Genomic DNA, 25,525 nt, shown 5'->3' with positions numbered 1-25,525 from the left:
CAACGCGAGAAAACGAATTCATTGGAATTCCCAAGTAGGAAAAACATCAGACATACCTTTTTTTTCTTTTTTTAATGAAACATTATAGTATCGGATAATGTTTGGGACATCACCTAAATTGATCTGTCCATGGCTGTGTGTGATATCTGATTCGAATATCAGATTTGTCGCATTTCAGAACATTCATAGTATACTTTCAATCTTTTGTAGCGATCTTTTTTTTCTTTTCTCTCGCGCACGAATGTATTGATGGCGAAAGCAATGAATTTTGTTCTTTTTCGGTTTCATGGGATACGGAAAAAATGATTCTTGGAAAAGATTTTAGCACCCTTATTCTAGTTCCGAGTGAATTTGTTGTCCCATCACTATGGTTCTCCTAATGGCTACTAGAAAGATCTCATGTATTGATGGCAAAAGCAAGTTCTTTTTCGGTTCAATGGGAAGCGGAAAAAATTGATTCTTGGCAAAGATTTTAGCACCCTTCTTCTAGTTCTGAGTGAATTTGTTGTCCCATTACTATGGTTACTCCTAATGGCTACTAGAAAGACCATAAAAAAACGCAAATTGATCATCATGGTGTAAAGGAAAATGCTGGCCTGAAACTAGGATTAGGCCCAAGGCCCCTCAAAGAAGAGCAAAAGACCCAATGAATCAACATTTAATCCGGGGCAACAGAAAGCACCAAAAGATGGACGCATTTGTCCATGTACAGTGCATGTTTTGGTGAATGAATTCTCTGCCTTGGAGACGGATGCCACTCTCATCTAGTAGTGACACAAGCTTTCTTTTCTTGGCCATTTCCTATCAGTGTCTGATCGCGCGGGCAAATTGCGGCGAATTCTGTGATTAACGGCATCCATCGACTTTGAGACGATCGCGAGTCTGTAAACAGGGCCGAAATGAAATCTTCCTTCGACTGTCATCTGCGATGAGCTTGGGAGCTGGATATTCCGCTAAGCGTGTTCAGACGTACCAGCAATACCATCATTTCTGGTGTTTAATATCCACAATTGTAAGTCCTAATGTTATAATGATAACTGCATATGTCAAAGGCATTTCTGTTTGATAGAGATTTCAGTGAATGTAAATGCACCGAAAGATGCACCTGAAAAGACCAGGATGCTTTTCAGCTCAATTGATACAGATATGTACTGAATCAGCAACCCTGGATTACAAATGGGAGTTTTCCTTCAACAAATCATTTACATCCCCTAGCTCAAATGCTAGACATGGACATTCGTCGTACGAGGCCTCTACACATTAAAGAAAAATGAAGCCCGATGTCCATCTTCTCACCCTAGAAATCCTAGGCTCGAAAAACCAATCATGTTTCGGACTGGTCGAGTCGAGCAAAAAGGTAGAGATGGTCTATGTACAGAGTTGTCGAGTGCAAGGATGCATTGCTGCTAAGGACTATTCCATTACATGAGATGGCCGGAGCTTCTTCCACATTGAGACTTCCTCGTTCGTGTAAAGCTTTCTAACCCCTCCATAAAAGCCATTACCTTCGGTTCCAGCTTCTCGGTGTTCCTTTCGGTTTATGACCGTTCTTCTCCATCTCGAGTCAGCTGGGTACTGGTTGAACTCTAACATCACATTATCTGCGAAAAGGGCTTTATCGTGAGATTCCAGTAGCATTACATGTCAAGCACTGACTCAAGTTGTGGGGAAACCCTATAATTAAGGGGATAATGAAGAATGTGGGAGCCTGATTAATGCTTTTCCTAGAAAGGAGGTCTAATACTAACTTCAGCCTGGAGATCTTGACCATCTTTTTGCTCAATTTTCAGAATGTAGCAACATCAGTAATCATCTGTATCATAAATAAAAGCCGAAATCTGGCCTGGTTTCTCACCACTATAATGGCATCGGCAATGATCTTCATTTCCGTCACAGGACTCCTGATGGCCAACAATACCATACCACCAACCTGCAAACCACATTGAATAGATCATATCAATCGACAATCGACAAAAGGTGAATTTCGTTAAGCGCATGAATATGGTATTGCCGAATTAAGGGGGGGAGTAAAAATTTAAGTCCATCATGCAGGCGCTCACCATAGGGAAACTCTTTGGATTTTCTCCATTGGATTTCGATATGGTCGCCAGGTCTCAGGTCATTTAGACAATCTGAGTTATGAAGCTCGTGCGGTGGAGTATTAATAGGGGGTGCTCTGAGTCTATCCCACGGTATGTTCTCTTCCACCGTTCGCCGTCCATGTGACAAATACCTGTAACGAAAATCAACATATTACATTTTTAGGATTTAGGAATAAAAGATGCGATCCAGTATTTAGAAAGCAAAATGCAATTTTCCTAATCAATTTTTCTGATAATATAGAATCCCTTTCAAAATTATTAACCAGATGAGATGATTTCCAAGTGGGTATCTATATCACCAGGGCATAGGATGCAGAGCACGAGTTGATTAATAGGAGATTGGGAGATCATAGATCTGAGCTCAGAAAAGTGGAGTTTGTCTACTTGGTGAAGCAGATACCCAAAAAAGAATAGGAAAGAAACCTGTTGTCTTAAAGATTCTTGTGTTCCAGAATGGAAAGAAAGAAAGATTGAAGAAGTTCCATAGGAGGTCACTGTCTGCATACCTTGCCTGAAAAGTGTCTGTCTGAGAATCATAGCTGACATGAGCATCGTAGCATGAAAGCATGAACCCAGAATGCCCATTCTGCAATCCAGAAAAGCAATGAAATTCAATATACAATTCCACATTTTCAGGAGAAGAAAGTGCAGTTCATTTGAAACCAATCAAGACAGCTCAGAAGTAATTGAGCCACCTGAGCAGTGAGTTTCAATTTCCTAAACCAGAAATTAGAAGAAAAAATATGATCAAAACCAAGTTTACCTCGCGATTGTACACCTGAGCTGGGAACCAAAACTTGCCATTCTCAAGTGACAGATACAAACCCATGATGGAATCAACAGGAAAAGCACCTCTTGGTTCATTAGTGCCACATTCCAAATTTGGCCTCATCCAAGTAAAGGGCCAAACCCTAAAAAGCAAATCTTTCTTGAACCCTTTTCTCCTGTCCAGGCCATAGAGGCTAGGCCTCTTTCTTGAGGCGAGCTGGCATTGCCACTCTCTTGTAGCAGCATCACCAATCAATCTGTTCCATTTTTGCTTCATGTGTTTTTCCCACAGATGGTCACTCCTGCACTTTTCCCTCATTGAGCTACAAACCTCAGCCATACTACACAGCCCAGCCGGTGAGAGCCTCTCCAGTATGCAGTCCAAGGTCAGTTCAGGCAAGTCCAACAGGGAAGCCTTTTCCTCCCCAGGAAAGTCTTGAACTTGAGATGGACCAGTCGTCATCTTCTTGAGTGGCTTCATCATGAGGACCTGGTTCAGCTTGATTCTGTGAAAGAAAGACATGAGGAAGCTTGAAAACTGTCCCCAAGACAAGAAGGGAGACAATAGGGTCAACTGGTTTCTCATGGGCAAGAGTGGCTTGCAAGACATGGATCTAGAGATTAGGATGAATGAGAAGCATGAGACAAAGAACAGAAGCATCTGAAAGTTGTGGAAATGGCTAAAGTTGCAGGGTAGGCATGAACTGAAGCTGAAACAGATGGAAGCAATGGGATTTATTTATACTATGTAAAGGATCGACGGAAAAGTATGATGAGCAAGTCCTGTTTTGTATGGTGACAAAAAAAGATGGGCCAAGGTCTGCGTTCATTGGCAAAATCGAGGTTGTGGTGGAGTGAGAACGAGGGCTTTGATAACAACCCAAGGGACATGCACAGGACACTGCAACCGACAAGGTTTGATTGCTGGGTGGTTAGAATACCACAGAAAAACAGAGAAAAGGGGAGCCAACAAGGAGGAACAAAGCAATGCTTTCTTTCTCAGACTGGTTTGAGATATGAGGCACACGCATATGCGATTATATCCATTGCATCCAATACACCGAATTTAATTCCTCCCTACCGGTTATGGTCCAAACTGTGAGGAGTTTGAGGGGACACCTGTCGGTTCATGATGCGCTCGGAGAGAGAAAGAAGAGTAATGTTGAACAATACCAATAGATAAAAATGATGTAATAAACAGCAAACATATTTTAAACAAGAAAGTCATTCAATATTCAAATCGCAGTACTTCACATTATAAATTAAGTTTCACAGATTCATATCAATAAACTTAGCATTATTAAAGGCAAAAGTATTATGAGAATGGAATCCAAAGATCAGCTTCTGTCAGATTGCACTTGTGAGATCCCAACAGAGCCACCGTGAAGAATGGAGTGAACATGTGTATAGACCCCACCTCAAAATATGAGAGCTTTCTATGGAAAAACAAATGTTCTTGAATGAGAGAGAGAGAGAGAGAGAGAGAGAGAGAGAGAGAGAGAGAGAGAGAGAGAGCACTAGTCAAGGTTTACAAGACTTGAGTGGGGAAAAGAAATTGGGCCTTAGATCTTTTTTCTTTCCCATCAACAGGGAAATGCCTGTGAATTGCCGTTGTTAATGATATGTTCGATAGTTTCAATGTTTGCTCTCACCAAGCTAGAGAAATGGAGCAGGAACAAAATGGCAATGAACAAGAAGTGGGTCCTTCTCAATTCATGACAACCCATGATTTTTCAAAACACACTCACTCCAAAGCAAAAGGAAAGGACAGCTATCTGATTGATGGGCTTTTGGGGGTTTAAAGCACTGAAGGGGACCTGTCTTTAAATTTTCTTTAGGTGGGGGTCAAAAGCGATCTGTCACAACGCCATAAAAACACCACCTGATCTTTGGCCTAACTTCCACCAAACTCCAACACCACTTGTCCTTATTCTTTACCACAACCATGAAAGTTGCCCCCTTTTCCAATCACCCCCACCAATGTAAAAATGGGATTGTGACATCTTCTCAAATCTTGTGTCCAAGCATGCCATTGGTCATCACAAAATATATTGGGAACTCCCCTCTGTTTGGCCTCGTTTCATATGATGTTTCCTATGTTATCCTAAGTTGTTTCCTTCAACCACCGGGACCAGCTTATGAATCCACTTCAATCCCTTTTCTTGTTTACTTTCTTTTTCTTCGGATTAAATAGAGACCCATGATCTCTTTCATGGGGGACAGAAGCCTTTATGGACAGAGCCACAATTACCGTTTGGTTCAACTTTTCTTTGCATCTCCCTTTGTCCTCCTCAACTTTTGCCCTTCTCTCTCTTACCTTTTTTCTCACATTATCATGGGCTTTTGTCCCTCAATTATTATTAGTCAAGAAGGATGTGATGAACAGAGAGGATAATGAGGATGCATAATTAACTAATTAATGACCATACACGACGCTTGAATGTTGAAAGAATGAGGACGCATCTTGCATTATGCTTGTGGATATTCCCAAGTCTAATGACAAATAGCACCTTGCCAAATGAATAGTGTCACAGCCAATCGACGTGGTTAACGAAGCTAAGCGACTGATCGGTTAATGGTTATCCACTTCCGCATAGATTGGTTGAAATGAAATCGCTCCGATGAAAAGTTCACGTGAACCGAAAGCCGAACGAGATAAAACTTAAATGGGAAGGATTAGTTTTTATGGTTGTGATATCACATGGAAAGATCCTTTCGGTTTCCCATTCCCACAAGACAAGGTGTCTCTCCCTTCGAATAGTTTGTCAAGTCCTATTCACCAATGATGCTCTTAAAAGATGTTTAGTTGAACTACACAACGTCGGTATTATTGATAATCATGTACCTACAATGGGCCACTTCATCACCCACCAATAATAAAGGATCTTAGATTATACAGTTGGCCAACCTTGTTGGTTTATCGAATGGTTTTTAAGTAAAGAGACACAATAGTTGGATGTGGTTGCCTAATTTTATGTACATTTTCACTTGGAAATCAGAGTTTTGGTCAGTCTCTCCAGCCTCTTCCCACGACAGGGCATGGAGGGAAAATTTAACACGGGAAGGAGAAACAAATAACTGCATGCGCACGCGAATTGGGAACTCCTTTTACAATACGAAGGTAGGTAGATCGATTTCATGGTTTCTCACAGATACATCTCACAAAAGAACATTCATTCTTGTGCACCCAGCTCGTCATAGACCTCGGAAAAATCGTGACCCCGTAGCACCTATCTTAACCACCGTTCTGGTATAGGTAGCACTCGTCGATAAATCGGTAAATATGATTATTTTATCCTACAAAAAGTCGAAACCCAAATTGGAAATCATTTCGATTGATCCTAGAATTCACGCATCGACGGGGACAAACTAACTTCTTTAGAATTTTCGGTGAATCCTTTTCATGTACTCTTTCTTTCTTTTCTGGTATGCGATTGGTAAATCTTTTTTAGCTCCCAAACTAAATATGCAAATTTCGATAACCCATGGTTATCTTACTCTTAGAGAATGAACTTTAAAGTACTATTTTCTTGGAATAAGTGGGTGGGCGGTTGGATGAGAAAAGGGCCATGTGATTTGCCTATGATTCCTACGTGTTTGTTGTTTACAAAGAGGAAAACCTTCATAGGATCCATCAAATCATAGCCATAAAACAATTGCGTGAACCAGATCTAGAGACAATGGCCTGTGGTCGACCAAATGTACTCGAATTTATGCGATTCCCTCGGCTTGTGCACGTGGTATCAAAGTTCCATGCCTAGATATTCGGCAATAATGCTTGACGTGCCGAAATTAACTTCCTATAATATTCGTTGAATGGAAAGGGTTATCGATGTATTCGGGATCTAATCATGCCGAGAATTACCTTTCGTGCAGTACCCTTCTTCCTCTTGCTAACTATTCATGCCTTAGCCCATCTGGCTGTTATCGATCGCACTGCTCAATTGTCTAAGAAGAGATAAGATCATCCGAGATTTGTCTTGAAATCGAAATGACCCACGATTCAAGTTTGGTTCTAATTTAAGGCCATTGGTTGAGCTTTCCGATTGAGGCCGGTTGGCGCGTCCACATCGGGCTGCCAAATGGCTAAGAAAATGCGAAATTGACCCGCAAAAGAGGCGAAAAGAGCATATTGCAAAATGAGTGGGATTGGAATTGAAAATCTGGGACCCTCTACTACTAATCTCCACTCTTCACAATAGTCTAGAAGCATAAAAGGGTCTTTAGAACTTAAGACACCTAGCACAAGCTACATCGCTTTCAAATTTTGCTTTGTGTTATTCAATTGGGTGGTGTGTGTGGTGTATGATGATACGCGACACCCATGAAACAATTGATGGAATCCAGATCTTGCCCAAAAGTGTTGAGAGAATATCATCCAAATCTTTTGATTCACTGCTTGGTGTAGTGGCAAATTTGCTGATTTAACAACTCCTTGGCTCATCTCATGTGTATACAATAATACATGAAGGATCTTCCACTGTTTGGGCAGAAAGGAATGGGAACCGTATCCGGGGTATTATCAACACACGGGCCCGAATAAGAAGAAAAAGTTATCCAATCAGTCATAAACCTATTATACGAACGCTAATACAGTCCTGAACTTTATAATTTTGCCAATTTAGTCCTAACCTTTTACGCGAAATTCCAATGTAGTCCTTTTGACCAATTTTCGTCTAAAACCGCTAACGTGGCGGTGTGCTGCGTAGGACGACCGACGATGGCTAGAACGCGCAAAATCGGCCAGGAGGGCTGCATTGGAATTTCGCGCAAAGGTTTAATACTAAATTGGCAAAATCGAAAAGTTTTAGGAACGGTTTAGCATTTGTTTAATAGGTTTTGGGACTGATTGGGTAATTTTCTCCCTTGAATGAGAGACAAGCACGAGTTAGCTCTCGAACAAAACCGGTCCATGTAGCATTTTTTTTTTATGGCTGAGACAAATTAGGGTCTGATGAATGTTATGGGGCCTCTTGCCTAGCTTGCATTGCCTGTACTATAGGGGACTGATGCATTAATCGACCGGCCAGGTTCTCAGTATCAGATGGGGATTGTGGGCTCTCTTGTAGTGCTTGGACAGACCGTGGTCCACGGTCGATGTTCAGTATTGGTCTAAGCTCGATCGGTCAACCACCCGACAACTTTTCCTTTATTGAACCGAAAAATCTATAAGGAGAGGGGGCAATGAAAACTTTTGAAGTTGATTGACGCAAAAGGCATGCGAAATTCGGAGTGAGATTAACAATTTTACGAATGTATAATTGCCTTAGAAATGCAAAGAATACCGACCGGATTGCATGGCACGATAGCAATGCGACTCGTGCCTATTGCTGGTAATTCATGGCCTGAACAATCGACGCGGTCGTATCATGTAAAAGAAATCGAAGAAAATAACGGACACAATCGCATGCATCGTGGGTGTTTCTGTATAAGCATATTTGCCTACACATCATGAGCAAGTTTGATTTAGACCGTGTTACGGAATGAGCGCTCGTCGATGTCATCGATAGTCATGTGGCATGGCCTCTAAAGCAACAACGATGTATATATATATAGCGTCACTCGACATCTATATATTCCAATGGTCCTTGAAAATGAAATGTGTCTTAAAGAAAACGATTTGCTATGAAAAAGAAATCACGCAAGTATTAAATTGCATTAGTTTGGAATGGAACATAACGAAATGGAAAGAACATTCCTCTTCCTATGATCTTTCCCCGACATTTCTTTTCCTACGTTTGATGCTTGCCTTCCACGAAGAACGTCCATTTCATTTGTAAGAAAAGTCGTCTTGGACGTTGAGGGGCAACTAATGCAGCCTACTTCCTCCGAAATTTCAATGAGAGTTACGTGACCTGTCGCGGAGCGTTGGAATGTAGGATTGCGAAATGGGTCGTTACTCAACCACACCGGGACCCATTACTTCGAGGTAGGGGTGCCAATGGGTCGGGTCGGGTCGAGTTTTCATGATACCCGACCCGACCCGAAACAATGAATATATGTGTTTGGCCCGACCCGAAACAAGACCCGAACATGATATAGTCGCACAATCGGGTTGTGTTCGGGTCGGGTCGGTTCGGGTCGGGTTCATGTTTAGAGGTTTACTAATCATTTCTTGCGGTCGATTCATTTTCTCGAAGTTCGAGGTACACGAGCCTCGTTACCATAGCTGCACGGAGGTGCTCGAGATTTGGAGGGCGTTGATCGAAGTGACAAAAAGCACGCCCTAGCTACGATAAGTGGGTATTGAGCTAGCTCGTGACATTGTCGTTCGGGGCTTTTCAATCCGTACCGCTCGGCCGTTGCCTCGGGTGGTCGAATTTTTTTTTTTTTTGGGTTGAGCAAATTAAATCTTTCTAATTCTGTATATATCAAAGCGATCGGGTGGTGAATAGTAAATGATGATGCAGCATGCTTGGAATTTCAGCGTTAAAAAGCCAATTCTCGCTCTTTTTCTTGTTTTGTGATTTCAATAGCGAAATTAAATATTCCCGATCTCGAAATTTATTGTTAAAAAAAAAGAAGCCGATTTCATGTCTATCATCCGTTCATTTCACAGAAAATGACTATTATTAATGTCATCATTATTATTACACAATAGTCATATGCTCGAATTCTAATATGACCGATCCTTAATTTGCAGTGTTCACAATTAGCGGATTCGATTCATATAAATTTTTTTTTTATTAATTCGACAGGTATTCCAAACAATATCCGTAGAGATATGCAGGATCGATGTGTTTCCAAGTTTTTTGCCATCACATTTTTTGGATAAGTTACCCTATGTGAATTCATATAAATTATGCAATCGATCATTACATATAATTTGATGTATCAGAGGTGTTTATGCAATAATAAAGTTTCAATTTGTTATTTTTTTTTCTTTTGGGCCCATGAAATAGTAGAAGGCGGATAATTGTATCTGTATTACGAGTCAGCAAATAACTACATACCAATATCACCGAAGAGATGGGCTGGGCCTAGGCCCAAGCCACTTCGGCCCATATATGCTGGAAGATGCGAAATTAATTTTCTTCACACGGCAGAAATTATTAGGTGCTGGAAAAAAATTATTAGATGTTCGTGCTAACATTGATTTTAAAATAAAATACACGCTCACCTCATAATTCCCTCGTATATACCGTATAATTTATATTACGAAATAATGGGTAAGAGTAATTCTATATTTTTCAAGACACAACGCGTATTATGAGATGATAAGTATGGTCGTAACTAGGGATATTTGGATCTTCTCAATTTAGGGATATTGATAATTTGATTTATTGCGACGAGAGACCCTCATGTCATTTCAGGAAAGTAATCTAATAAATATGAAAGCACTTTCTCAATTTAGTATCTATGAACTTTAAGTTGGTTTCACCTTACCAAAAAAAAAAAAAAAAATTAAGTTGGTTTGGAATTCAAAATTCATCGATGTTTAATTTATTGATGCTAGACCTCAAATATGCGCTACACGTTTGTACAATTTGTTTTTTTTTTCACTAATACAAGTTTCGATAGAATAGGTATTATCACTTAAAAGGTTTACATTTTTTATATGCAAAAGAAAATGTTTCAAAGTTAACTTCGAAAATAGATGTTGGTAATTTTTTGGCAAGAGTAAAGTGATAGAGATTTGAACCAGATATTGTGCTTGGCAGTTGCAAGCTTTCCATTGTGGAATGAAGGCAAAAATGATTGATTCTTAAAATAACCCTCCAAAATGGGAGCAGTGTCACCATAAATTTTGAAATTTATCACGAAAAGGTGATCGAGTCGTAGGATTTTTGATACATTTATTTCTGAAAGTTAATAATTTAAATTGAATCACGGCCAAGTCTTATTTTAACGAAAAATTATTATGATCATTGGAAATGAGCTTGGAAAACATTGAAATTCTTTTTTACTAGAGAAATAATGTTGAATTGTGTATATTGTCTTTATTGTTGGGTATAACGATACAAAATGTCATTGAACTTTGATCTAATGTGGTCTCTAAACTTTTAATTTATTCAATATGGTTCATGAATTTTATTCCAATATGTAATATAGTCCCGAAACTCTTAATTTGTTCAATATTATCCCTAAAATTTTGGTTTATGTTCAATTTAGTCCTTAAAATATGTGGAAAATGTATAATGTAATTCAAGATCAACATTGAACATTTTCATATAATCTAAAGACTAAATTGAATATGTATCAAAAGTCCAAAAACCGCATTGAACAAATTCAAAATTCAAGGACGATATTGTATATTAGGCTAAAGTTCAGGATTCATGATAAATAAACTAAAAATTTAAGGACCTAATAAGGGATCATTTGTATCATTTTCCCTTGTTATTGCAACCGGAAAAAAACCCAAAAAAGGAGTGAAAACGAAAAGGGCGTTAGGGTTTAAGACCTTGCCTGTGAAATGAACTGCTAATCGCCAAATGCTGGTAACATGTTTTGATGGATTCAGTTCCTTATCACTTGGTTCAAGAAACCCTCTTTCGATTCCGAAGGAGATGATGTAGCTGATGACCAGCAACAAAGCTTCCGGGTCAGCATGTGGGCGCTTCGCCGAGCCTCTGGTCCTCTCAAGTAGCCACCTTTCTCTCATCTCGTTGCTTCTCTGTTGTGCTCCTTTTCGATCCGTGTCTGTTCATTTATTTAGTCTCATCCGATGTAATGGGTCATTTGCTAAAGCTATGGACTGAATGAGCTTGCTGCTGTTTGGCTCGGTTGGGGTTGAAGTTAACTTCTTACACTCGTTTGCTAGAGAGACGACAATTTTCTTTGTTTTTGTGGGTTTTTCGGAGCAATCAAAGAGAGCCCTTTTTCCTGCGTTGTCGTTAGGATGCTGGGTTAATCAGGATCAGAGAGTGGAACAATCAAATGGGTTGACGTCTTTTGAGGTGTAAATTAGGCGTGCTTGCGGAAAATGGACTGTAACTATGGAAATGGACGATGGGAAGGCGTTTTTAGTTTAGTCGCATGATCGTCCTACTCGTTTCAGTACTTCCCCTGTGGATTGGAGGCCATCTTGGTCGTGTACATCCTCGTTTAGGTGCCGTCTTTTTCGTGCTTGGACAATGAAGTTATTGTTAGAACTGTGGTCCGAAACATTTTTTCGAATGTTGCGTATGTCGCGTTCGAGAGATTTATGGACGCTAAGAGGCAGCGGCCAATGGCACAACTTGTCCCAGGCAGCTACTCCTGGCATCTCAGGATTTCTTCGTTCTTTTTATTCTCTTGAACTCGCTCCTATTTGGAAGTTTTTATCTGGAGAATTTTTGTGTCTCCATGCACGCTGGAATGACTGTGTGATTTGCTCCTCGAATATGCAGAAACTGCAGTTTTGGGGTGGCACTAGCGCGATCCAGTTCTCTTAAATCAGGAAGCTACGCGGATGATGTCGCAGGCATTTTCAGGCTCACCATGTTAGAGAGTTTCTACCATGCAGGCGATATTTCTTCACAACCATCTGTGAGGGTTTTGAGTTTTTCTTCAAAAACTCATGGAAGAAGCTGTGTAGAGGAAGATGACTATAAAGCTGAACCTGGAGCATCAATTAGTACCAAGTCCATCTCAGTGAGCAAAGAAGACGTCGATGATGAGTTGATTTCAGAGGTGGAGGTTTCTGATTATGATGATGAAGAGTCTTCTGGAAGTAGTTTGGAAAAACTGGAAAGAAAGACTGGTACTACAAAGGGAGCATCATTGGGAGGAGCTTCTTCAGCGCTCTTCAAGGCCATCGTTGGCGCTTCAAGTCATTCCTTGCGGACTGTCCTTGATAAGTGGTTAGAAGAAGGGAAAGATTTGGGCAGGGATGAGATATCATTGACCATGAGTAACCTTCGTTCCCGGCGAATGTATGGGAGGGCCTTGCAGGTGGTTTGATTTGCTCTGCTTTTCTTCTAAGGGTTATTTGTTTTTTAATTTAGGTTTTTTTCCACATTGTAGTTTAGCCTACGGTTTTTCTAAGTCACTAGTGCCCCCCTACTCTGTATTCCTGAATCTCATTGCGGGCATGATTTTGAATTTGCTGCTCATTAGATACCTGTTAACACAATGTCGGTTTGCAGCTTTCAGAGTGGTTGAAGAGCCATTTCCCTTTTGCTGAGAGAGATTATGCATCTCAAGTTGATTTAATTGCCAAGGTGCATGGATTAGAAGAGGCAGAGAACTACGTCGAGAATATTCCAGAATCCTTCCGGGGAGAAAGAGTCCACAGGACATTGTTGGCAAACTGTGTCGTGGCGAACAACATCAGAAAAGCTGAGGAAGTTTTCAATAAAATGAGGGATCGAGAATTTGCTCTGACATCATTTGCTTGCGACCAGTTGCTCCTGCTTTACAGTAGGCATGACAAGAAGAAGATCACTGATGTATTGTTGCTGATGGAGAAGGAAAATGTTAAGCCCTCTCCCTTCACCTACAGGCTCTTAATAAATGTCAAAGGCCAAACAAATGATCTGAAAGGCATGGATCAAATTGTTGAAACGATGAAGGCTGAAGGTATGGAATTTGACCTCGTAACAAAAGCTAGCTTGGCTCGGCATTATTTATCTGGTGGAAAGAAGGAGAAAGTGGAGGCTATCGTGAAGGAGATGGAAGGTGGGGATTTGAAAAGACACAGGCCAGCTTGCAAATACGTGCTTCCTCTATACGCAGGGCTTGGAAAAGCGGATGAAGTGAGAAGAGTTTGGGCAATTTGCATGCCAAAGCCAACGCTATCAGTGTCTGGTGCCGCAATGGAAGCTTGGGGTAAGTTGAAGGATATCAAAGAAGCAGAAGCGATTTTCAATTTAATGATGGAAACAGGATATAGGATCCCTTGGAAGACTTACTTGGTCCTCCTAAAGATGTATGTAGACAATAAGATGCCGAACGAAGCAAAAGATCTGGTTAGACGCATGTCAGATAGCGGGTATGATATTGGGCCGTTGATTTGGGATGCTCTCGTGAGGCTCTACGTAGAAGCGGGCGAAGTTGAAAAGGCCGATTCTTTCTTGCAGAAGGCGGTTAAGAAGAACCCGCAGAAGCCAATGTACTCATCTATGATGGCCATCATGGAGGAGTATGCGAAAAGGGGCGACGTCCACAAGTCTGAGAAGATCTTTCACCAAACAAGGCAGGCTGGTTATGTTGGTCGAGCACGGCTCTTTAGATTCCTAATTACGGCTTATATAAATGCAAAAGCTCCAGCTTATGGGCTTCGGGAGAGGATGGAAGCAGATGATATATTTCCAGATAAAAACTTGGCGAGGCAGTTGGCTTGGGTTAATCCATTTAAAAGCACGAGTGACTCGAATTTGTTGGACTGATGTTTCCTGGGCCGCCTAAATTTGTTCATCTAACTTCTGCTTTTTTACCGATTGAGAGGAACAAGCTAACGAGTTGTATCTGGAGATGAGCCTCTTCTGCCTCTCCGATTTTCTACTTTGGTCTCCTCTCGATGGAGCACTCGGCATGTTGAATCTAAGCATATTTTTGGAGCTTTTAGTTTTCAAGATGAATTGTAAGAACGATACAAAGTGGACTCGTCTTTGTGCTCAGACCGGATTCGGTAATGTTCTTCAATCGTCATATCTGCATGGAAAGATAGCTCGTCTTGCTTTTGACGACAACCTCGCGCACCTCTTTATTCTGCCATATCCTCTGCACTGAGGTTCAAGCAATGTGTGACTCGCTCAAGATGGATGAAGACGCCAGTATATTATAGTATTCTTTAGGTTTCAGAAAGCGAAACTCTAGGCCCATGTCACATTTTCGGAATGCATCGGACTTTAGCCTTGGTAACAGGATGGAAAGAAAACATATCTACACGGTGCATTAATTGGAAAAATAGAAGACCCATGACTGTTCACAGATGAGACCGCTTAAAGGCGTTGCTTATACACACTGCAACAAAATAGCTTTCGAGTGCGGAGCACTTGCTGTGGCTTCGCGAAAAGGCAGGTAAAGCATAAATAATAAGCTTGTTGTATAAAACTGAAATCCAATTCATTAAGACTGTGTTTAGTTGTCTGGATATGGATTAAGATATGATCGAATAAGGTTGGATTAAAAGCCTTCCGCATTGTGGAATATCTCATCATGTATTTGATCAACCTAGGATAAGACGGAAAATCCCATCTCGAGCCTATCGCGACGTCCAATAAATTCATCAAAACCCCAACTCCCGACACCTTCCGGAAGGGGTTGATGTCGCCACTGTTTCTTCATTGGTATCTTAACATTATTGGATTCTGCTGAAGTTTTGCTAGTTTTTCCTGTGAGTCCTGAATCCTGATGCTTCCACTTTGTCGAATTAGTTGTATAAATTTTGAAAGAACAAACGAACCTGACTCGTTGTCGAGTCTCTCCAGGTATAATAAAAAGTTCAAATGTCCATCCAGCTTGTGGGTATTTGATCGAGAGGCTCATAAATTGTACTAACAATCTTCATGGCTTTGGTCATTCATTTATGGAGGTGTTCGTGTTCATTCTGATGAATTTTTGAATGGCAATTTCGACGGATGATCGAGGAGGCTACACATGACGCTTAATGAAATGGGACGGTTGAGCCATTTGGCAATTGCCAAATACATGGAAGACGAGCACCAACGTTGGTGCTACTTCAAAATCTTTTGGTAGCAACTCTTTTCCAGTGTTAAGAGATATGCAGCAGTGGTGTAATCTATTGAATGACTTGGGTTAACAGGTGCCAACCAAATCTATAAACAGAAAACACGGGGGAATTTATTGATTGATTTCTTCCTTACTTCCCATCAGTGCATTTTCGCTCTTTTTCGCGGCGAAGACAAATATTCACAAAAAGGAGACTTCGACATTCGTTTTTTTCGACTTTTTGTACAGGTTCATTCATATTCGCTTGTGAAAACATTCATAGTATAACGTATATACCATGTCGTTCCCTAGCAATTCCATATTTTCTTGCAATCCCGGATCACGCATTTAATTTTTCAGAGACATAATGAATAGCAATCATCCTGAAATCGAAATTAGCTCTCTACTCGAAACCATCCACGTAGTTATTATTTCTTGTTTCCTCTGAGAAAGTGTACTGACTTGGGTGGATGATGCGTGTTCCGACAAAGCTTTGTCCCTCCTCAACAACAAGCGATGGACAGAACTTGGTCACATCCATGGGGCTTGATTTTATGTTTTGGGACGTCAGAATGGACGTTGTACACTCCGAATCGAAGACATCTTCTGCACCATGCACTCGATCACGGTCAGATTCAAGCACCAGACTTGCAAGCATTGGGACTTCGGTGACGTGAAGAAAGGAATGAACGTGGCCCGTTAACATCGCTACATGCAATTCAGGAAGAGTGAATCTTGACGCGAACCTGGTTAGATGCATTACATCCACGAGAGCCCTGTGCACAGTAACAATAAATTAGCTCGACCAATGCTAAAGATACACGAAATCCAGTGATTAGCGTCATCCTATTGAGTTTTTTGAGATTGTGACCGTGACTTTATACTCGAGTCGAGAGTTTTTCATGGAATCGGTAATATGGAGCGTACTAAACCGATCTAAAAAAAGTTCATAATAATTAGAGCGACATGACTAATAGTAAGTCGGCATTTAAATGAATTAGTTACATTCGACATTTGACCATAGTCTAAAAGACCGTCACTTCATATATCAATATATGAATTAGACTAGGTGTTTGCTTTTGTGCCAAAAGAAGATTACTCTGAATATGATATCTCTTTCATGAATTATTAGAACCCGACTCGAGGGGCTCATTTTTGACCGGATCTTATTGCTTTTGAGCCAGTAATGGAAGGGAAGCAGAAAAAGGGAAAATGAGTAGTTCATTTTGTGGTTAATTTGTTGAATTTTCTAAACCAGAGACAATGATAAAATAATAATTTGAACTTCTACATATAGTCAACCAATTTTGAATTGACTAAAAGGGAAAATAGCCTCAGAGAAAGAAGTTTACGACATTGAAGAAAAGTAAAAACCTAGACAGACCCCAAAAACAGCAACAGACCCACAAGCGAATGAGACCCCAGTTGATGTCCAGGTTCACTTTCAGCATGCAAAAGCAGATTCAGACCCAAAAAAGAGGGGATTTTCATTGCTGCCCCACGTGAGGGCGAATGATGCCTCGAAAAACGTCGAGATTCACCGGCCAATATATGTCAGAAGGGACCGACTAATGTGGAATCTGGCAAATTATGAAAGAGAAATCGGAAGATTGAATAAGAACAAGAAAAAGAAATTGGAGAAGAGAGAAAAGAAAGAAGAAAAAAAATAGTAAGAACGGAGAACTTAACACCCGCACATACTCATCGAACAAAGCAAGAAGTGCACAAGGGTTTCGTTAAGGACGTCCCGAAGGCACTTGTTAAATAGACCCAACGAGAAATGTTTTGATTTGGGCACTTTTTAATGAAACCCGTTAGAGTAAAAATGCGCCCCGCTCGTGTTTTCCACGTGCCTATCTCTAGTCAAGACTAGGGGTAAGTATGATTCTAGAGTAGAACTTGAAACTGAATAATCAGACCGATAGGAATTTATTTGGTTTCAGGTTCCAAGGTATGCATGATAAGTTCTAGATTCCAAAAATTGAGGAACCTATTTCGACGGATAAATTCCAGATTGGTGAAACCTAAAACAAGTTTTTGTGTTTTTCTTGGTTTACGTATTCACGTGATCCTGCAGTATTTCATAGCGTCCGATAATGAGCTTCCATTTTGTGACTGAAATTTTTACTTTGTTAATATTTCATATTTTTTTGTGTCTAAATATAATTTGTAGTCATGAATTGTAACAACAAGTGATGATCATTAAAAATAATGATTCACTGCTCGTTCAATTAATATTATAGATGAACCTGGGTAAAACTTGAAACCGACCCTGGAACTTGTGACATGATAAGTTTCAAGTTCCAGAGTATGCATAATAAGTTTTAGGTTCTAGTTAAAATTTGTACGGAATCTGAAATCGCTCACCTTTAACCAAGACTCATTAGAAATTAACTTTCTAGAATATGAATATGACCTAACACTAGAAAAGGCCTCTTCAGTTGCTTTACAATCGCAACCTCCGTTTGACCTTCTAGTGAACGCGTTTCTGCAGGCCATTTCGACAGTCCACAGGCCGACCAGGTCCAAGCACAATTCCAGGTCACAGTCCGCTGATGCATTGGTAAATATGAGATTTCCAGAGAATTCTTGATTTTCCCAAGAAACGAGGTGGCCTGTGAACCTCCCCCAGCTATCTCCTCCATGAAAATCAGGATTTTTGCTATTACGATTGCCTTAAACATAAGCATTAGATCCAATGTCCGACGCTGGAGATAAGACAAGGAGTTATCGGTGCAGGTGGTCGGCGGCACCAAGAAAATCTAAACTTGTGGACGAGAGAGACCCTGCACGCAATTTCGGCTTTTCTCATGGAATATCGGAGAAGGAATAACTCTCGATTTGCTAATTGATAGACCCTTCACCCTTTACTCAACACAAAATATGTTCTGTTCAAACACCTACAAAAGCCTGCAGCGTCGTTCCACAGACACCCATTTAGCATCTCCAGCATCATTTTCTCGGTAAAATTTAAGGCATAAGATCAACCATCCCAATCCATTCATCCTCCACAGAGACGACGATGTCTGTCTGTCTGTCTAGCTGTCTATCTGTCTCTCTCTAGCATCAAGAGTCCACCAGCTGGGGCAAAGAATGAAAACAGGCAGGGGAATAATTGCAAGTAAATTCGGGGCAGAGAGAGCCATTCAAGAGGAAAGTCAGCTGGCGCATTTACTGGCGTGCGCCCCAGAGTCAAAATCGACTTTTTCGCTTTCGTCTCTAAGAGCTCATCCACATCCAGAGAAGGCACTTTTGTCCCCACTGTGGAACCAAGAAAAGAAGATCGGACAAAATCCCATATAAAATAAAAATTCGCTCGGCAACTGAAAATACGAATCTTGGTTGAATTTTCCTTCCCTAGTCTGTATAAATAAGCACTCGAGAATCCATCGATTCTATATCCTGTTTGTTCGACTTCCCTAGAAAATGTCAAGCCTCAAAATCACCAAGAAGCACCACAGGCACCTCAACAACCCCTTCCCTTCTGCTCCAAAGTCTCTGCCTTTCATTCAGGGGACTCTGTTCTGTGAGTCGCTAACATTGACGTCGCACCAGCTCTTCCCAATTGGGAAAGATTTTCAGCTCACTTGGCAGTCAAGGAATGGCGGGCTTCTCTCGGTTTCTCACCGATCGCAGCCTGACAAGTCTTTATGGTCCACCATCCCCGGACAAGCCTTTGTTTCTGCGGCTCTGGCCGAAACAGAGATTCAAGAAAGCAGAGGATCATTTGTTGTCAAGAACAGGGAAGTCCGATTGGTCTGTGATCATCAGACCGTCGAAGACATAAGGGTGATCGATCATTTTGACCGTTTCTTGGACGCCACCGATCCTGATTTCCCTTTGGGATGTGTAGGATTTGATCACATTGATGTGAAAAAAAAAGACTTTCCTGTCCTGATAATAAGTGGCAGGATCTTCAGTAAGAAAAAGAAGCAGCCTCAAGACTCCACCTTGAGTAAGAACATGACGCTGACAAAGGATTGCACTTATGCAAGATACTGGGTGTTATTTGATCAGAAAAGCAGTAACCAAGTTGGGTTTCAGGTGAGGCTGGGCAAACCCAACTTCGGCCACAGCCAGAGTATTTCTCCGGCTGGTCTGAGAAGGCGTCGGGTCATGAGGCAGAAGCTGGGCCAGCTTCGGAAGAAGAAACTCGGATGGTGTTGGTTCTTTCCAAGGCCAAGAAACCATGTTGCGGTTTCCTCTGCTGAGGACGAATTAGTTGGAATGAAGCCTCCAGAGTCCACAGAATTCAATAGGATTTTTCTCACTTATTCCAGTGAAAAAAGTGAGAAATTCTACGGTTTCGGGGAGCAGTTCTCTCACATGAATTTTAAAGGCCGAAGGGTGCCAATTTTCGTACAAGAACAGGGCATTGGACGAGGTGATCAGCCAATAACTTTCGCAGCTAATTTGGTTAGCCACAGGTTGGTAGCATAAAGCTCTGTCGTGAATTGACTGATCACACATGGAAATAATTGGAACATTTCACTTCTGTTGCAGGGCTGGGGGTGATTGGAGTACAACTTATGCTCCTTCACCGTTCTACATGACATCAAAGATGAGATCTCTTTATCTTGAAGGATACAACTATTCCATTTTTGATCTAACAAGACATGATAGAGTCCAGATACAGGTACCTCTTGATAACCGATGTTTGCCTCTTTCTCCTTCACCACTTAACTTTAGCTCGAAACCTGCACACACTAGAGCGATAAATAACTTGTGGGTTCTTTTACAATGCTGTCTTCAATGACTATCAACATTATTTTGTGCCGCCGTCAAGATAAACTAAAGTTTGTTTTAGAAGAATAGACGGAAGAAAGAGAAAAAAATGTCCGTACTTGTTTTTTTGGGTAAGAGTCACGTACTTTGTATAGGCACAGGCGAATGGTCCAGTAAATTAAGTGTACAGTGGAGATTATACACCGTCCTGAACCCGTCTAATTTCATCCTCTCTTTTACTGGGCTGGCAGATACATGATAATTCAATCCAAGGAAGTCTAGTGCACGGCAACTCACCCACTGAGCTCCTCAAGCACTTCACAGGGACTATTGGGAGGCCCCCTGAACTGCCTGAATGGATTATATCTGGAGCTGTAGTTGGCATGCAGGGTGGCACACATATGGTTCGCCATGTGTGGGATGAACTGAGGGCTTATGATGTTCCCATTTCTGCCTTCTGGTTGCAGGTAATGCCATGGCTGGACAAAGAAATTAGCAAAAAACAGTAAAGACTTATCCAATTTCAGTAAATCAAAGACGATGTCACTGACTTTAGTGGTCACTTTCCATTTGATGATAACAACCTTAACACGAGGATTTTAACAGATAGTGAAGTTGAACACCATGACTATAATGTATAATTAAGATGATGAAGAAAACATGGACTCCAGCGCCAACCATCATCAATACACAATACAATTTAACACACATAAAGCTCCCTCCATCCAAATGTAATGACTCAGTAGCGTTCCTCAGGATTGGGTTGGGCATAGAGAGACATTCATCGGATCGCAACTCTGGTGGAACTGGGAAGTGGATTCAACAAGGTACTGGGGATGGCAACAATTAATTAAAGATCTAGATGCTCAGCACATTAGAGTGATGACATACTGCAACCCCTGTCTGGCTCCGGTACGTAACCCTTCACCTTCTGTTAAGCATACTTCTTCCTCTATCTCAATGGGGAATCAAGATCTTCGTTATATCACCAACCACTCATAATAGATTTTCAGCTTGTGAACTTATCAAGAAGCTTTCTCTCCTGCTTGCAGACCGATGAGAACCCAAACAGGAGGAAGAATATGTTTGAGGAGGCAAAAAGACTGGGCATCTTGGTGAGAGATAAGAATGGGGAACCATACATGGTTCCAAATACAGCTTTCAATGTTGGAATGCTGGATTTGACTCACCCAGATACAGATAGTTGGTTTAAACAAATTTTACAAGATATGGTGGACGACGGAATCAGAGGATGGATGGCAGATTTTGGCGAAGGCCTTCCAGTGGATGCCAAACTCTATTCAGGTTCTTAACTGCCAGCTTTTTTTTGAAAAAAATAGTCTAGATCTTTTATCGCATTCATGTGACCCCTAACTTCACTCTAAACTTCTATATTCAATCCAATATTCTTCCCATTGGGATAATTTACCAGAAGGCAACACTGTGATTGGACAGCTAATACCAATTCGTCTCCCCCTTGAAAGCTCAATAACCTACTTTTGGAAATGGAATTTCAGCAAGTCGCAGGCTTCACTCACTCTCCGAACTAATTTCTTCATGTAAGAACACAGATAAGATATCACCATCAATCTCCATTCCAATCTTTCTGACCCAAAACCTCAGACTGTTCCGTGGTAAATAGTATGAAGCATCACAAATTGATTATACTCACAACAATATGCAAGTATTTTGAATACTCTAATCCCCTGATTCCTCAATGCACGTCCTCCCTTTCACAACCCGACCGATGGAAGGGAACTAGAGTCAGAAACCCTTGTTGCAAACATAGCAAAGCATAGACATGAGGGTGATAACGCTACTATTACAGGATGTTGTAACTAGCTATATTTATATTTAATTTCCACAACACCCATGGAATTAATGTTTTCAGGTGAAGATCCAATAGTGGCTCATAATAGATATCCAGAATTATGGGCCAAAATAAACCGAGAATTTGTGGACGAATGGAAGAGCAACCACGAAGAGGGAGAAGACCCAGAAGATGCATTGGTTTTCTTTATGAGGGCTGGATTCAGAGATAGTCCTAAATGGGGAATGCTGTTTTGGGAAGGAGACCAAATGGTCAGCTGGCAAGTTAATGATGGCATCAAGAGTGCAGTTGTCGGCCTATTGAGCAGCGGACTCTCTGGATATGCTTTTAACCATAGTGATACCGGAGGCTATTGTGCAGTAAGCTTACCCCTAATCAGGTATCAAAGAAGTGAAGAGCTGCTATTGCGCTGGATGGAGTTGAATGCTTTTACCACTGTATTCCGGACCCATGAAGTAAGTATTATTTGCTTCCTGAATTCATCTATATGATTGTGTGGATATTGCACTGCCACTTATGCATAAAGAAGAGAGATGAATATGTTCTGTCAAGGATAACCTACATATCAGGCAGCTTTCCACTCCCTCTTCCCCCAACCATCCAAGAACATGCAGGCACTTCTTAGGAGACTACTTCCAGAAAAGAGTGATGCTCTTTCAACTTCATTGAGCACATAAAGAGAATCACTTAAAAAACATGGAACTACAACTTGTCGGGTATATAATGCCAAAATAACCAATATTCATTTAAATAATGAAAAGTATTAGTTCTTCATATATTATCCTCTTAATGTCCCCTGGGAAACAGGTATTAAGTTCAATCTATCTTTGCAAGCAGGGAAACAAGCCATCCTGTAACAGCCAGTTCTACTCAAACCATAAAACCTTCTCACATTTTGCACGCTTTGCCAAACTATACAGTGCTTGGAAGTTCTACAGAATCCAACTCATCAAGGTATTATCTGGAACTCAGCTCAAACTTCACATCTTAATGGTTATGACTGGTAAATAGATATTAGCAAATGTTGAAATGATTTCACCACTCACAATAGTTTATATTCTAGTTAATGAAACATCAGTAAAATACGTTCCTGCTTAACTGATATTATGTCTTCTCTTAGTTATGGATACACTGTCCAAAACCTCATACTTTCACTGAAACCCTCACTTTTTTCTAAACCAGGAAGCAGCTCAAAAGGGCTTACCTGTTTGCCGGCACCTATTCCTCCACTATCCTGAGGACGACAATGTACATAAGTTAACTTATCAGCAGTTCTTGGTAGGTACAGAGATTCTTGTAGTTCCCGTGCTTGACAAAGGCAAGAATAATGTCAAAGCATACTTTCCGGTTGGAGAAAGTAGTCCATGGCAACATATCTGGACAGGAAAGTTATATACAAATCAAGGTTCTGAATCCTGGGTAGAATCTCCAATTGGCCAGCCTGCTGTATTTGTTAAGGCTGGCTCATTAGTTGGGGAGACCTTTCTAAAGAACCTAAGAAACTTGAACATATTTTGAAGAGACGAAAGCCAACAGCCTCTGATTCAGGAAGGAGAGAGATAGGAGGAGGAGGAGGAAAGAAAAGTGAAATGTTCGCCATTCTTTGCTAAATCCTGTACATGTTCATGATAAAGCCAATTTGTAGAAAATCATGTATGATCAAAATCTTTTCTCTACTTCCATCATTCAGACATTGGCTGAAATAACCTAATCAAATTGTCATCCAGAGGGGTTCAAAGTGCAATAATTGGATAGTTAGTATGCCTGTAGCATCCTTCAAGTCAAATATGTTTTCCTTATGATATGTTAATACCTTTGTTCCGCATAAAACCCACCCACAATGAAGATCCGGTGTGTTCTACACCATCATGATATAATCCAGGAGATGCACGACATAACTCAATGCTAATTTCCATCACAAAATCACAAACATGGGATGCAATAGTTTAATTTTGAAGAAATTGGTAAGTACTCCGACCAAAACTCTAGTTGCCACATTTGAGTTTCCTTGCCATACAAGTTTGCACTGTCTACCCGAAAGTACCATTTGATCAACACACTACACGGTCGATGAATTATTGTAGAGAAAACCGCAAACACAATCTCCAAATAAAAGCTTTTTCTCTAGGAACTTGCCAAGTCTGCATCGGCAATCCTTCATTAGTTAACTAATTGGCAAGCATTAGCAAACTGTACCCCGATTAAGAAATCTACATTGCTCATAAACGGCAGAAATTAATGAGACTACAGTCGCCCACAAGGCTTCCTACATGCTCTCGAGATCGTAACTGTTGATCACAATGTCATGCGCACGCGGTGCATTATTCAGATTGATTAGTTCCCATTTTTTTGAACAAGACCCATAGTCCCGAACCGACTTCAAAGATTAAAAAAAAAGCCAAAATGCTCCAAGGATCAAATCTCAGCCATGAAAAATGCTCACTTTAAGCTCTTGACAATCAGTGGCAGCTCAAAAAGTCCGACAATTACGTACCCACATCATCCAATGATCACGACTTCTGGTCATTCCACGGAATCGAACACGAACAGAAGCAGCGCAACATCAGGGGAGGCAATAGCCTGGCATCAACAACCAGAAAAGTCAATGGACGAAAAAACTTGACACGGCCGTTCGTTTTCAGTTCAAGTTCAAACGAACAAATCGAGGGACGAAGAGCTTACAGGGCAGCAGCGAAGGTCCGGGATCTAGGAGGAAGGAGGAGGAGGAAGAAGAGCTCGTGGAAGTGACCAACCATGGCGGTTTTCCAGGTGAGAGAAATATACATATGGAAAGGACAAAGCCAGATGAATTTTGATGCTCTGTTCTGCCTCTTTTACGTGGATCCGGATACGACCACGGAATATTCTCTCTCTCTCTCTTCTTTAAGGGACTAGGAAAATGATTAGATATATATTGTTCTGACCAATTAATATTGTCGGAAACCTCAAATTGGTACGCTCGAGAAATCCCGACCTGGTACAATTTCCGCATCAAAATCTTTGGATAAAATTGGGGGCAAAAGTCAGAAAAATTTCAGCAGATTTTTGAAACTTGTGGGAGCTCTTATATCAACATTAGCAGATTTGAGAGGATTTTCCCAATCCAAGATGTTGGTAAGTGGGATTGTTTGTGACAAGAACCAAAACGCCCGTCGGTTTGTTAACCGTGATAAAGCTATGCTTTCCCTAAGAATTAGCTTATGTTCTTCTAGAAGATAATTTACATATGACGGATTGTAGATTTTAGTGCCGGATATGGGTTTCGGACAATGCGAAAACCACACCTCACTTTTGGCTCAATGACCAATTACATACCTCCGTTCTCACAAATAGCATCCACGTGGCTCTAAGCAAAACTCCCGTGTTACAATGACCAATGGCCCCCTTACATACATTTTTTGGCATTTTGCTGGTGGGTTTAGGCAGTTTGGTTTTGAATGTACTGGATGAGTGCGAGGACTTGACATTTGTAGGATGGTCGTTACCGAAAAGAAAATAGCATTAC

General features: G+C 40.9%; 2 protein-coding genes, 2 long non-coding RNA genes and 1 pseudogene across 4 annotated transcripts; 2 read left to right on the top strand and 3 right to left on the bottom strand.

Annotated features, from left to right (window-relative positions):
• Positions 1–545: 545 nt before the first annotated feature.
• LOC115674805 (F-box protein At2g26850-like) lies at positions 546–4,044 on the bottom strand. The gene is made up of 5 exons (XM_030597320.2): positions 2,866–4,044; positions 2,609–2,688; positions 2,061–2,233; positions 1,856–1,930; positions 546–1,601 (listed from the first exon to the last, which is right to left on the bottom strand). The coding sequence occupies exons 1-5, from the start codon at positions 3,529–3,531 to the stop codon at positions 1,414–1,416; spliced, it is 1,182 nt and encodes a 393-aa protein (XP_030453180.2). The 5' UTR covers positions 3,532–4,044; the 3' UTR covers positions 546–1,413.
• Positions 4,045–11,321: 7,277 nt separating this feature from the next.
• Positions 11,322–14,408, top strand: LOC115674843 (pentatricopeptide repeat-containing protein At1g80270, mitochondrial-like; annotated as a pseudogene).
• A 3,252-nt stretch (positions 14,409–17,660) lies between these two features.
• LOC130140958 (uncharacterized) lies at positions 17,661–20,145 on the bottom strand. Its single transcript, XR_008818925.1, has 2 exons — positions 20,105–20,145; positions 17,661–20,009 (listed from the first exon to the last, which is right to left on the bottom strand). It is a non-coding gene; the product is annotated as an uncharacterized LOC130140958 (long non-coding RNA).
• On the top strand, positions 18,891–23,792 carry LOC115674830 (uncharacterized). Its single transcript, XM_030597342.2, has 8 exons — positions 18,891–19,891; positions 19,968–20,100; positions 20,441–20,656; positions 20,946–21,101; positions 21,242–21,494; positions 22,081–22,475; positions 22,858–22,974; positions 23,203–23,792. The coding sequence occupies exons 1-8, from the start codon at positions 18,891–18,893 to the stop codon at positions 23,536–23,538; spliced, it is 2,607 nt and encodes an 868-aa protein (XP_030453202.2). The 3' UTR covers positions 23,539–23,792.
• LOC115674831 (uncharacterized) lies at positions 20,292–24,874 on the bottom strand. The gene is made up of 3 exons (XR_004004980.2): positions 24,703–24,874; positions 24,515–24,600; positions 20,292–20,668 (listed from the first exon to the last, which is right to left on the bottom strand). It is a non-coding gene; the product is annotated as an uncharacterized LOC115674831 (long non-coding RNA).
• Positions 24,875–25,525: the final 651 nt, after the last annotated feature.

This window comes from Syzygium oleosum, unplaced genomic scaffold, assembly GCF_021117445.2.
Source record: "Syzygium oleosum isolate NSW1041296 unplaced genomic scaffold, Sole_v2.1 Sole_v2.23, whole genome shotgun sequence".
Classification (NCBI taxonomy): domain Eukaryota; kingdom Viridiplantae; phylum Streptophyta; class Magnoliopsida; order Myrtales; family Myrtaceae; genus Syzygium; species Syzygium oleosum.
The sequence above is the reverse complement of the archived record's forward strand: the minus strand, read 5'-3'. Positions and strand labels throughout refer to the sequence as shown.